Below are 13,889 nucleotides of genomic sequence, written 5' to 3' on the forward strand. Positions count from 1 at the left end.
AGGCTTTTATATTTTAAGTTTAAGTTTTAATGTGCAATTGAGACTTAAAAAATGACTGTGAATTAGAAATTTTGTTTAGCTTAAGTTTTAAAGTGCAACATTTGCCAAGAAGGCTTTTATATTTTAAGTTTAAGTTTTAATGTGCAACATTTGCCAAGAAGGCTGTTTTTATTTTGTTCTTAAGAAATATATACAAACATACATATATTTATGTACGTTAAATGAAAACAAAAAAATGTTTCTTTATAAAAAGCTGTGTAGCATTTCATTCCGGATTTGGTTTGCTTCATTGGTATACCTTTGATGTTGTACAGGCTCGCCATTTTCATACTCTTCACTTTCAAAAACCCCTTCTAAATATTCGTCTGAAATATTATAATGGATCCGAATGTTGTGAAGTGCCGCCGCAACATTAACAATTTGAGCCACTTTTTCCGGAGAATAATGAAGTTGGCGAGCTGAGAGCAAGCATCGACACCAATTCTTCCAGACACCTATTGTGCGTTCAACAATATTGCGACCCGAGCTATGGCTTTTATTGAAACGGCTTTGGGGTGTATTCGCTCCGGCATTTCGGAAGGGCGTTATCAGCCAGGGTAAAAGTGGGTATCCAGAGTCACCTAGGGAACATTTAAATCAAAATTACTTATGTATTGTTAACTGTTTCGTTTTTGTCATATATGTACCCAACAATCTAGTGCTTCTGTGTCCATTTTCATACATGGTTTGGAAATGTCTTGAAGCCTCACTATTTTCCCAAATAAAGGAATCGTGACTTGCACCTGCGTACCTACTGTTCACATACCTTATTCGCTGCTTATGGTCACATATCTTAAGATAGAAAAAAGTCATTTTATTAGTCAATTAAAATTTCAGAAATTAACTTACTATCATTGCATTAATACTGTAATATCCTTTCCTATTATAATAAAGGTGCGAATTGTCTCCAGCAGGTTTCAAAATCTTTATGTGGGTGCCATCTACGCACATAACTATGCCGGGAATTCTTGTTTTTCCAAAAAAATATCTTTTGGCTTCAAGCTCTTCAGTCTCGGTCATTGCCAAACTTATCCATCTGGGGCACAGTGTTGCCTCTAAAATATTTAAAACTTCTGACAGTACTATGGACACTGTGGACTGCGCCATGCCAATATTAAAATCCTGCCCAGTACCATTTTGATAACCCCCTTCAGCAAAAAATCTTAGACAGGCTTCTAGTTTGAGCTCTGGCGATATCGACCATGTTTTAATAACAGGAAGCATTTCCCTCTTTAATATGTTAAGAACATATTGGAAAGCTATCTTATTAAGACGGAATTGCTTAACAAATCTACAAGAGGAGTTCACATAAATTTTCGTCAATTGTCCTTAAAAAGTGAACTTACACATCATCCGGCAACTGGAACACGTCAACAGCATTATCCCTTACTTTTTTCCGGGTTCGTCTTCCATCATTGTTTGTACTTTCATTAAAATCCAAAAAAAAAGCTATTGAATCCATTTTATTTAACAAATATTTATTGGTCTTTTGCACAGCTGATTATGCTGATAACACAGTTCACGGATTGTAATGCAGTGCATCCGTCGGTAACAATAATACCATTTTTGTGAAAAAGTGAATCGAGTGCGGATCGAGTTAACTCCCGCCGCATATCATCCGACGTTTATCATAATAGGCCTGATTAGTTTTCGGGTTGGTGTAGGGTTACCAACAGCATCGGTGGTTCAGTGGTAGAATGCTCGCCTGCCACGCGGGCGGCCCGGGTTCGATTCCCGGCCGATGCAAATCAGTTTTTTTCTCACATCAGCTATAGATTTTTCCAACAAATCATCTACTTTATTTGTGTGATTGTTGTCATAAATAAATCGGGGCACTAATATTTTGTCTTTCATACAAAGGCCTGGTGAATCATATCTGCTGATACAAATGCATTTATGAATGATTTTATATGAAACTTTGTAGCGAAATAAAGAGTATAAATATATTTTCTTCTTTGCAGCTAGTTGTTGTTTGTGTTATTAAAATCTACCTGCTTGCGTTCCACCAACCATCAGAGAATAAAATAAACAAATTCTCCTCATCCTCCTTCATCTAACGTTGCATATGATTTGGCATCACTGCATTATTCATAGCCCATTCTTCTTCAAAGCCTACCGCCTGAAAGTATGCAAACTATGTTGAAAAAATATTCCTACTTATGCTTCGAAGCACTGGTCTAAGCATGCCGCCTGTGAGTTAATGGACTGACAACAAAGCCACTTGATCATCGCTAAATTGTTGTAGCTTTCACGTAAAAAATTTTCGTTTGACGAGCAGCGAAATTCTTTAGCAAGTAAAGAAGTGATGCGGCAAATATAGTAGATTATCGAGATATAAACATATATTTTTGTATTTTTAAAAACTTAAAAAACAATAAAATTGTTAAATAGACAAAAAGAAACGCAGCGCTAGGAACGGAGGCTTTCAGCTGATTTTTTTTTAATATTGCAACTCCCTTAGGTTACCTTGATTTTCATATTTATTTATAGAAATGATTATATCGTCCCCTTAGTATAACAATAGCCTATGTGCTCATAGGCTATTATTTTTTTATTGAATTTTTGGATTCTCCATCGTCGATTTTATATGTGGTCAAAATTTGGTCAAATTCTAGTTCCACAAAGTGGGTCAAAACGTCAGTCAAAAATAATAAATATTTACAGACATAACGAGAAATATTTACAGGCAAAAACTTTGAAATTCATTTTCTCAAAACATCAAAAAATTTATAGGCTATTTTAATACTAAGGGGACGATATAGAGTTTGTTAAGATAGCTTAATAATCTGAAGAAATGGTAGTCTTGTTTGAAGTGATTTACAAGCCTTCTCTCCTCCATTCTATGTCAAGTGGGGTTTAACAACTTCTCGAACCTACGAGTATAAAGATGAAAGCTGCTGTAAGTTATAGCATAAAGATACCCCTTGCGTATGGAGAATGCTGCTGAAGTGACGGTCCTTGGCCGGCTATAAATCCGGGTCGTTCCGGTTACATAGCACCGACTTTCGTGGCAACGATAAAGCAACAGTCGGTTAATCTGTAAAGCTAATTTCGCTAAGACCAGCACATAACCTGCAGTTAAAAGTTTATAAATACCCGACTACAAAATGTGTGTAGTGGGTTCTGATTTGGCAATGCAACAACATCTGATTTCTTTAGTATATAGAAAATAAAAAAACATTTCAATTTGTCTGACAAAGTTAAAAAAATTATAAAAACATTAAAATTTGTATAAATATATTGCAACAGAGTTGCCAACAGCATCGGTGGTTCAGTGGTAGAATGCTCGCCTGCCACGCGGGCGGCCCGGGTTCGATTCCCGGCCGATGCATAATAATATTGTATTTTCCTCCATATTTGCTTATCAAAGAGAAAATAAAGTTTTGAGGAAAATAGGCGGCTTGTCATAAAATATTTTTCCTAATTTATTGTATTGAATTACTTTTATTAACCCCTTGGATACATTTAACGCCTGAGACACGACCGTTAACAAATCCGTTCCACATGCAAATATTTTCTCAATACAATCCGCGTCCAAGTGACAACTCGTCATATTACAGCATGTGTCAGAAAAAACCGCGATTATTCAAGAAGTATAAAAGATAAATATTTAAAATTTTTTTTACACGAAAGTATATACAAAACTATGAGTTGCAATTACTCAATAAGCCGTGTAGAGCTCATCGTTGTCGAGCATAATCTGACATCTTCTTCATGCTTTGAACCAGCTTTTCAGCGTAGCTCGTCGACAAACAGGACTAGATTTTGCGAACTTGACACACGAGTTGCTGTAAATCATGGACTGGCCTTCCGGTAAGATGCATTTCCATAGTTCTCCACACATTTTCAATGGGTTTGACGTCTGGGGACTGGGAAGGCCAGCCCAATATTTTGACGCCATTTTCTTGTTTTGTTGTTTCTCAATGTGTTTTTCTGAGAGCAGTGGTTTTGATGATGTGGGATGGTAGGATACGTTCGCCACCTCAGTCGTCGTTCGATGGTGTTGATACTCTCATCTATTCCCTTTTTAGCGGGAAATGTGCGAGCTTGGCGTAGTCGCAAAGAAGGGACCCGCTTAAAGATGGAAAATCACTTTATCCTGCTTTTTTGTCATCTCTCGCTTCAAGTTGTGCTCGGAAAAGTTATCAACTTTTTTGTCCACCTCATACCGCTGATTCCACATCACAAACAACTTTTTTGATTTTTAATCACTTTTGCAGCCGCGGCGTAAGATTATTTCGGCCCTTTCGAATGCGTGCATAAAAATACCGCCTCGAAACGCTTCGTGCACTTCTCCCTCATATTTCTTTGGTTGCGTTTACGGGAAAGTTTCGAAGACACCAAACTGAGTTAGCACTGGCGTCGTAGCCCTTGAGCGGAACTATTACGCAGCAAAAAGCAGAGCGAAATATATATTGATGTTATAAGAAAAAAACCGGTTATTTTCTTCTGACACAGGCTGTATATAGGGAGACCAAAAGCGAACGGCAGGCGTATAAATTAAAGAAAAATAAAACAATTCGCGCGGCAGCACAATCCTATGCGGAGGTAGGTCCATATCCAACCGCAAAATAAGCCGAATTGACGCATTGACGATGTGCACAGCCGTGCCGAATTTTCAATACTGGTCGCTCCAGCAGCTGTGTTTTCTTCGCACCAATCTCCGTATGGTTGGTAGCTTAAGGTCTAAACGGCACAGTTTAAATATGAATAAAGAAAAAAAGCGGAATACTCAGACATTTTGTAGATTTTCATTCCCTAATTTAAATAATAGTGAAAAGAAATCTAAAGGAGTCTGCTCAAAAACCTGTCCACGCTGCGAGGAGATGCATGCATTGGGTTTGGTTGGTTGGGTAGAGTGATGATTCATCTAGAATCCAACTAGCACCATTTTCGCGCCACATCCTCGTTACCAACTTGTTTACCAGTTATTTACGACATGACTATATGCAGTCTGTGCGGTTTAAGAACCTTATTGGGTTGTTGAAATCTGAGCCAGACAGTTGCTCGAGACTCTCGAACTGCTGTTTGCCCCGGCTTAACATTCTGTTCTTTCATAGGGCAGGGCATTCCCAGAGGAAGTGGAAGATTGTTTTTTATTTTTCTCCGGTTGTTTATAACTGTGACAGTATGTGTTATGAAGGATGCTCGTTGTGACTGCTTGTTTTCCAATTGCCAGTTAGGACAGCCATAAGTCTCCGGGCATCCCGTGGTTTCATGTTTATCAATGTTGACGATTGTTTGAGGTTGTAGGTGGGCCATAACGTTCTGCTGATTTTGCATTTCGTCTGATCTCTCCATCTAAAATCCGCGATTCGAAGGTATTTTAGAGAAATTGTACTCTTGACTGCACCTAATGGTGTGAATACCGATTCTGCAAGAGCGGTATTCATGGCAGATCCCCCTCTTGCCAGTAATTCTGCTTTTTTGTTACCTTTAATATTCCGATGTCCCGGGACCCAGATTAAGATAACATTATGGTTTTCGCTCAAGGTGGAAAGGCTATTCCTACTTTGTTCCACCACCATAGAGGTAGTTGTAGCGAAAGAATAGCGATATTGCCCTTAAAAGAGAAATCTGCGATTAGTAGCCTACAAGCTTCCCCAATTGCAAGTACTTCCGCCTAGAAGACACTACAGGCATTGAGGGGACGCACAGATTTTTAAATTTTAAGTTCATGAGAATACGAGTATATGCCAGCTCCAACACCACAATCCATTTTAGAACCATCTGTTAGACTGTAGTGTCGAAGTTATTTAGTGAGAATCCCTTATTCCATTCCTCCTTAGAGGGAAAGAGAGTGGTAAAATTCCTATTGAATGACGATCCATGTATGTAAGTCGTAGACGCGACGAACATATGCCGCATATCGTAATGAAAACATAAATGCCTGATTATAATTAAAAAAATTCATTCCAATAATATTTTTGTTCCTCTTCAAAAAATACTCTTTATTTACAGCTGAGGTTAGATAATATTTTTTTGTGCCATGCATGATTAAATGGCAAATCATGTTAAATATGCATGATTAAGTGGAATGATTGTTGTTATTGTAGCAGCTTAAACATTTCCCATACATAGGACAGGAATGCTGCTGAAGTGACGGTTCTTAACCGGATATAAGCCCATGTAGCTCCGGTAACCTAGAACCGATTGTCGTGGGAGCGTTCCACTACTACTGCAGCTGTCTGAGTCACAAGTGTCAAATATGATTGACAGACGTCACCGTATACAAAAATTATAAATCTTCCGATAGAGTGAATAATTTTGTGCCACTTTGTATTTTGCAGTGGCATTACACTAATCAATTTTCATCGCGAATTATTTTTATTTTATTTTTTATGGCGAATTATAGGCAGACAAAGGCTTTGAGAAATGTATTGAGCAGTATATGTATAATGGCGGTCGCCGTAGCCAAACGGGTTGGTGCATAACTGCCATGTGGATTTCAGAGAGGGAACGTTTGTTCGAATCTCGGTGAAAGACCAAAACGCAGGAAAAGTTTTTTCCTAATAGCGATCGCCCCTCGGTAGGCGGAGTGTATTTCTACATGAAAAAGCTCCTCATAAAAATATCTGCCGTTCGGAGTCGGCTTGAAACTGTAGGTCCCTCCATTTGTGGAACAACATCAAGACGCACACCACAAATAGGAGGAGGAGCTCGGCCAAACACACAAAAAGGGTGTACGCGCTAATTATATATATATACAAGGTGGCGCAAAAGTAACCTTGCGAAGTTTTTTGGCTGTAATTTAAAAAAAATGAAAAACTTTGATTCTTTGGTCTTTTTTTACATCAAGTCGAGAATATGATGTCATGTAAATGGCCGCCGCCACAGTTGATTGCCATTTGAGCCCTTTTTATGGCATTTTCCATAACATTGAGCAAAACTTCCGGCGATAGGTCCTCACATTCTTGACGGATATTGTCTTTAAGAGCTGCAAGAGTCTGAGGCTTGTTGACATAAGTCCGCGACTTCAAAAAGCCCCACAAAAAGAAGTCTGGAGCGGTCAAATCAGGCGATCTTGCTGGCCAGTGCAAATCACCAAAACGGCAGATTAGGCGCCCGGGAAATGCGTCCTTCAGCATATCGGTTGTAGCACGTGCAGTGTGTGCCGTTGCATCGTCCTGTTGGAACCAATGTTTTCCAATCCCAATTCATGAAGTTGCGGCGAAAAGAACTCGTTGATCATTGCTCTGTAGCGCTCACCATTCACAGTAACCGTTTGGAGGGCGACGTCTTCGAAGAAAAAAGGTCCGATGACTCCTCCAGCGAAAACAGCACACCATACAGTGACTTTGAACGGGTGTAATGGCTCTTCGTGGGTTACACGCGGATTTTCAGTGCCCCAGAAGCGTAAATTTTGCTTATTTACGTACCCGCTAAGATGGAAATGGGCCTCATCACTCATGATTATTTTTGATGAAAAATCATCTTCCTCTTGGTGGTGATTAAGGATGGTTTGAGCGTATATTAGACGCGATTGGCGGTCAGCAGCTAACAGCTGATGCACCGTCTGGACTTTGTACGGAAACATCTTCAAATCTTGTACCAAAATTCGCTGTAAAGACCCATTTGCGTGGCATGTCGTCTGGTCGATGTCGACGGCGCTTCCATGACAACGGCTACTCCGGGGTCTGCCACGCCTGGCAGCATCTCGTGTTGTGCCAGTCTCTTCGAGGCGAGCGGCTAAACGTGGCAGTGTTTCATCAATAGGCGGTGGACGGCGAGGAAATCTGCGACGAAATTCACGTTGTGCCAAAGTCACCGACCGATTATTGGTCAAATAAATAGTCAGCAGTGTAGCGTAACATTGTTTATTAACGTGTATTTCGCATGTGTTTACTACACAAATGTCAAAACAGAACTGACATTAGGAACCAATCGCAAAATGTATAGCATTTTTTGATAGGAGGATTACTTTAGCGCCACCAGTTATGTATGTATATGTATCTAATCGCTGATCAATTTAGAGCTATCGGATTTTAAATTCAAATAAAACAACGGAAACTCAAATTGATTGGGCAATCTAAACCCATTCATGTCATTTATTTTTTTAGTATAATCCCTTTCAAATGCTGGTCGCCATTGCGCCATACTTCGGCCATCCGTAAACACCAATTTTGAATGAAGCGCTGGAGGACTTCGATCGGTATCTCAACTTTAGTAATGTTGGCTTCCAATTCCTCAATCAAAGCTGGTTTATCCACAAAGCATTTAGACTTTACATACCCCCACAAATAAAAGTCCAAAGGTGTGATATCACCGCATCTTGGTGGCCATTTCACTGGTCCGAGACGAGCGATAAATTGCTCACCGAAACAACGACGCAGTACATCCATTGTTTCACGTGCTGTATGGCAAGTAACGCCGTCTTGTTGAAAAACAAAAATGGTGTGGAGGTCATGGGCTTCAATTTCCGGCATCAAAAAGTTGCCTATCAAGACGCGATAGAGTTCGCCATGCACTGTTAGATTGGCGCCAATCTCGCTTTTAAATAAATAGGGGTCTATGACTCCTCCAGCCCATGGGCCGCACTAAACGGTTGTTTTCAATGGTGGTAATGACTGTTCTTGAATGGCTTTGGGTAGCTTTCAGCCCAAATATGGCAATTTTGTTTATTCAACTAAGCCAAAAACGAGCTTCTTTGCTGAACAAAGTTCGGATCGCAAAATGCGTATTTTCGGCGAGTTTTTAAAGAGTCCAACTACTGAAATTATGACGCTTTGGAAGATTAGCCGTCTTCAAATCTTGGACTAACTGTATTTTATACACTTTTAAACCCAGATATTTGTGTAAAATCGCCCAAGTAATACCATAAAGTAGGCCATGTTGTAAAAATCGAAACCGAATCGATTCTTCCGAGGCTTTGGCAAATCCATCCATGTATATAGGAAATGCTGCTGAAGTGGCAGTCCTTGGCCGAATATAAATCTGGGCCGTTCCGGTTACGTAGAACCGACTGTCGTGGGAACGGGAGAAACGTGGTCTAATTGGTCGAGTATCATCCAATAATGTGAAATTACTCTCAATGTTGTCGATGGTTTCCGAATAAGGTGTACAGTAGGACGGTTGTGTGGGCCATAAATTGGCCTGAGGATGACAGTAGTCACAGGTGATCTGTCGAAAAAACCCTGTTGGAAAAAGTACCTCCAATTTCATCACCCTTTATTTCTGCTTTAGATTCTAGTAAACGATTGGCCACTTGAGTTAGTTTCATTTTTTGTATTTTCTTTATGGGATATAGTAAAAGAAATATAAATAAAATAAAAATCGCTGTTCAAACAAGCAAATGCATTTTATTTCCAAATCATATGAGTATCATTAGTGAAAGACATGGACTATTTTGTGATGTGTGATTATATTCATAAAAGCCTATCATTTATCGCTCATTTACTTCAATAGTGTCAGAAGTCAAAAAACCAAATGGCGAGAAAAACGGCTTCAAAGTTTTCAATTTACTATGCCTTCCTAAGGAAAAGTAAATGCATATTATCATTTAGTAAGCTACTACAACAACAACAACAACAACAACATATTTTCATTTAATCAGGTACTTGTAACAGATATAGCCACGCATTTCTTCTTCTTCTTTACCCAGCCTAAACCAAGAAGCTTATCTAAAAAAATTGTTTATTTTTTTGGATTATGACTCTATTAAAGTAAATGAGCGATATGTATTATTGATAAGAGTGGAACGCCTTTCCACGTTAACGCAAATGTTTACACTCCACCGCCTTATCAAGCAAATAAATAAACCTATACTAAACTTTTTATTCACATACATATGAATGGATGTAATAATTCAACATTACACAAACAATGGCTTGCACTTTAGTGATGCAGGTACTCACAATTAAGTATTGTCGTTAGATGCACTGAGTGCTGACTAGAACTCTTCAACTTTGAATTAAAATAAATAAATAAAAACTATGAAAAATAAAATTCTTTTATTTAAACTAAAAAAAAAAACTTATTTATTTTTTGTTTTATTTTTTTCTTTGGGTGAAGCCACATTAACTTTTTATTTATGTCATACACTTTAAACTTTACTTTAAATTTTAACACTCTATTGGTACAACTACAAAGTAAGCATTACCAACTGGCTTGAAATCCAATTTTTTGAACAGCGAGCGTGACGCCACATTCTGGAATACAACTGGAGCAGTAACTTCAAGGCCCCTTGCGGCAATTAATTTGGACATATGACGAATGGCAAGATTACCAAAACCCATACGTTTGTGAGTGTCCAACACTTGCAAGAGTCCCAAGCAGCCCATTGGTAAACTGAAAAAATATAAAAACATTAATACTCCTCGGCATTTTTTTGATATTTTGACATTAAATTTTTTTAATTTTTTTTGTAATTTTTTTAATTAATTTTTTTATTTTTTTTATAATTCCTTTTCTATTTGTTTTATTTTTCTTTTTTTCTTCAAATTTGTATACATTTTCGGTTTCTTTTTTTTAAATTTTTTCTTTTTTGTTAATTTTATATTTTTTAAATTTCTCTTTCTATTTTTTTGTATTTTTTTTTAGTTTTTGTTTTTTTATAATTCCTTTTCTGTTTGTTTTACTATTCAATTGTTTAATATTTTTTCGTCTTTGTTTTACTTTTTTATTTTTATTTTTTTTATTTAAAAAAAAATTGTTTTCCTATTTTTTTAATATTTCTTTTCATATTCTTTTGCATTTTGCTTAATGTTTTTCTTTCTATTTCTGTGGGTTTTTTTTTCTTCAAATTTTTATACATTTTTGGTTTCTATTTTTTTATATTTTTGGTTTATATTTTTTTTAGTTTTTTAATGTTTTTTTCTATTTTTTTGCAAATTTTTTGCATTTTTCTTAATGTTTTTCTTTCTATTGTTTTTATTTTTTTTCTATTTTTTTAATTTTTGTATTTTTTTAATGTTTTTTTCTTTTTTTTTTAATTTTTTATATATTTTTTCATTTTTAAATTTTGTTAACATTTTTTATTTTGTTTAATTATTATTTTTTTTGTTACGCACATCAAACACCAAGCAACCAAATTTCCTGTGCCATCAAACACTCCAACGCTGTCATTGTAGGTGATTAAAAGTTCCACTAAAGCTATAGAACCAGGTTCGCGGTGTGGCCAAAGGCTATTCACCAGTTCGGCATGTTTCGTCTCCAAACGCTGCAATGTGTAACCTTGCGGTACACTGATTATATGTATTACAAAAAATAACAAAAAAAAACAACAAATTAAATCAAATCATTCACACACTGGCACATATTCAAATGTATTTGTATGTAGTTCTCACTCCACCACAAATTGTTCCGCTTTTTCTCTCTCTATGTGATGCCAAGCAAGGCCACTTGGCTTGAAATTTTCTCTCTTAAAGCCCATATCTACATAGTGTTGTTCCACAGTGGGCATCAGGCGCTCATGATAGCCTAAGATCATATATGGTTTATTGCATTTGAGCGTATTGAGTGCAACAAGTAAACGTGCGGGATTCTCGCTCAGCGTATTGATGAATAAGTAATTGATTCTCGGTGCATTAATCTGGAAATTGGGGAAACATTTTATAAGTGAGTTTCGAAAAATAGATATACAGGATATGTCTCACGTCGGCCAAACCTAGGGACTTCTGTCTTTGTGAATTTATTCTTATCAGCCAAATTAATCTAACTAAATCTTAGATTTCAAAAGAAAGGGAAGAAATTATAAATGAAAATCGATGTTAGCGCAAAGTAAAGCTAAACGATTTGGTTAAATGCTTCTAAGAGCAGTTACTTACATACATATTTTTTATTAATACCTTTGTTTACTACTTTGATTTCTAAGCATCTCAACACTAAATTTTGTATTGCTTTCCATAAGCAAGAAATTGCCAATAGAGGCAGCAAATTGAATGAATTTAACAGTTCATGTCATGAAATATTTTAATAAGCTGTCATTAACACAACAAAGCAATGCCCATATTTAAAATATTGCCATCACATTCAATCAAATTGAGCAGTTGTTGTAAAAAGAAGAATTGAGTATCGAGATATTGAGTAGCTCCTTCTCTGAATTCTTGTACCTTATACTCTCAAATATGCGCTATTACTCGCCAAAATACCTGTAAGTATTCGTATAAAAGTATTCACTCACAATCCCCACGTAGGTACCATCCTGTGCCCATTCTCCATCCAGCGAAAAAATATTAATATCGACATCCTTATTTTGCTGCTTCCAGTCTATGAAACATTGAATTGTGTTATAGCAGCTGGATAATCTTTTTTGTTCCTCATAGAGATCTCGCAGTTCGGGCCATTGAGATTGAGGAATAGGCGCTAAAGAATGTCGCATTTTCTGAGTGCTCAAAGCGAGTGTATAGTGGAGTGTATGCCGTGTAGAGTGCGCCAACAGCGTCGCCCAACTGAATAAAGGGCGCAATGAGCAAACTACTTAACTATGCAAAATTTGCAATAGGTGTTTTTATTGAGGCATGCAAATATTTCTTATCACTCGGAGGAAGTGAGACTCCCCCCAACCCTTTCAATGGCTGTGCAGTATATTTTGAATGCAAGAATTAAGAGCAAGAGTATACCAATAAAAAACCATACAATTGAGGTAACGTTAAAGGCAATGATTTTTAGAAGGCTGAACTAGGCCCAGTATTAAAAAAGTATGAAAACCTTGTGACTTGACTTTGTTAAGCAAATAAATTCCGATAATTTTTTAATGAACTTTCTGTTGCAAAAATATTGAGAATGTATGTTACAAAATTACTCCGGTTCCAAAAAAAAAAAAAAAAAACAAATTTTTGCAAGTGATATAAACAATTCAAAAAAGGTAGCGAAAGCGCTCACCCTAGAAGGTCATCAAATGATAGTCACACGTGATAAAAGCTTAATGACTTGCTGCTGCAAAAGGCAATTGGAGTCCTCACTGATACTGTTCAAATCACACCAAATTATTTTCAAAGATGTTTCATGTCTGAAAAAGTAAAATCTCGCTAGCTACCCAAAACCACTTAGTGCATCAGCTCACACTGCATTGGTCCTTCAAAAGCATTTCGCTAAAAATGCAACGCAGGTCATTCCGCAACTTTTGTTTTCGCCTGACTTAACACCTTGTGACTTCTAACAGTTCGCTTACCAAAACCCACATAAAAGAAGTTATTAAAGACTTGGCAGACAAGAAATTCATACGACGTTGAATAAAGAATCCAGGACAGAGGAAGAAAGCCCCTCCCTCCAAGAAAGCATCAAATAGTCTAGTCATTATAATATTCGTCATATGATTTCAAAAAACTCGGATTAGTAGAAATAAGCGTCTGCAACATTTTTAGACATTTGTGAAGTTAAATGAAAAAACGCTATTAAATAATGTCGATCAAAAAAATGGATTTTTCTCATGAGAGTTCAATGGTAACTTTCAAAACACAGGTTAATATTAAACGAAAACTAGAAAAAGATGTCCCATTTTTTTGGCCGAACAAATTTCTTGAGTTATCCTAATATACTTAGTCCTGCGGCTCGATCCCAGGATTATTCTTTTTTAACCACTCTTGAGTGGTTTTTGCCATATAAAGAGTTGTAACGCCTTTCCAAGACACTCCCCACCAAACCATTACGGGGGCTGGTTGGTGACTATGCTGAACCCTTGAAATTGAAATTTGAAAAAGTCGAGCCAAGGAACACCAGGAGATTCGGTGGCTCCTAAAGCACTCAGGCTAAAAAGCACAGAGCTCTGGAAAAAGAGTAGATGGTCAAGGAGGGAAGGAGAAAAGTATCAGAGAAAAGGATAGGAAAAACTAGAGACAGAGATAGAGATAGTTAGTCCTGTGAGAATTTTCCAGATTCTTTGGAAAATCTGTAAATATCCTCCAGTTTTA

The 13,889-nt window shown here is 37.1% G+C and overlaps 2 protein-coding genes and 2 non-coding genes across 4 annotated transcripts; 2 read left to right on the top strand and 2 right to left on the bottom strand.

The window, feature by feature from the left end:
- Nucleotides 1–49: 49 nt before the first annotated feature.
- Nucleotides 50–1,463, bottom strand: LOC128865293 (putative nuclease HARBI1). The gene is made up of 4 exons (XM_054105467.1): nt 1,386–1,463; nt 889–1,330; nt 687–831; nt 50–620 (listed from the first exon to the last, which is right to left on the bottom strand). The coding sequence occupies exons 2-4, from the start codon at nt 1,261–1,263 to the stop codon at nt 244–246; spliced, it is 897 nt and encodes a 298-aa protein (XP_053961442.1). The 5' UTR covers nt 1,264–1,330; nt 1,386–1,463; the 3' UTR covers nt 50–243.
- A 251-nt stretch (nt 1,464–1,714) lies between these two features.
- On the top strand, nt 1,715–1,785 carry Trnag-gcc (transfer RNA glycine (anticodon GCC)). The gene has a single exon. It is a non-coding gene; the product is annotated as a tRNA-Gly (tRNA).
- A 1,514-nt stretch (nt 1,786–3,299) lies between these two features.
- Trnag-gcc (transfer RNA glycine (anticodon GCC)) lies at nt 3,300–3,370 on the top strand. Its single transcript has one exon. It is a non-coding gene; the product is annotated as a tRNA-Gly (tRNA).
- Nucleotides 3,371–10,044: 6,674 nt separating this feature from the next.
- On the bottom strand, nt 10,045–12,444 carry LOC128865294 (uncharacterized). Its single transcript, XM_054105468.1, has 4 exons — nt 12,161–12,444; nt 11,325–11,569; nt 11,049–11,222; nt 10,045–10,326 (listed from the first exon to the last, which is right to left on the bottom strand). Exons 1-4 carry the CDS (start codon nt 12,356–12,358, stop codon nt 10,101–10,103), a joined length of 843 nt encoding a protein of 280 aa, XP_053961443.1. The 5' UTR covers nt 12,359–12,444; the 3' UTR covers nt 10,045–10,100.
- Nucleotides 12,445–13,889: the final 1,445 nt, after the last annotated feature.

Source organism: Anastrepha ludens, chromosome 5 (assembly GCF_028408465.1).
Source record: "Anastrepha ludens isolate Willacy chromosome 5, idAnaLude1.1, whole genome shotgun sequence".
NCBI classification, from domain to species: domain Eukaryota; kingdom Metazoa; phylum Arthropoda; class Insecta; order Diptera; family Tephritidae; genus Anastrepha; species Anastrepha ludens.

Coding starts and splice junctions, on each gene's coding strand:
- LOC128865294 (XM_054105468.1), bottom strand. CDS start 12,358: ATGCGACATTCTTTAGCGCCTATTCCTCAATCTCAATGGCCCGAACTG. Junction 11,570..12,160: donor ATGGTACCTACGTGGGGATT/GTGAGTGAATAC, acceptor CCCAATTTCCAG/ATTAATGCACCGAGAATCAA. Junction 11,223..11,324: donor GCGGAACAATTTGTGGTGGA/GTGAGAACTACA, acceptor ACATATAATCAG/TGTACCGCAAGGTTACACAT.
- LOC128865293 (XM_054105467.1), bottom strand. CDS start 1,263: ATGCTTCCTGTTATTAAAACATGGTCGATATCGCCAGAGCTCAAACTA. Junction 832..888: donor ACAGTATTAATGCAATGATA/GTAAGTTAATTT, acceptor TTCTATCTTAAG/ATATGTGACCATAAGCAGCG. Junction 621..686: donor CAGAAGCACTAGATTGTTGG/GTACATATATGA, acceptor AATGTTCCCTAG/GTGACTCTGGATACCCACTT.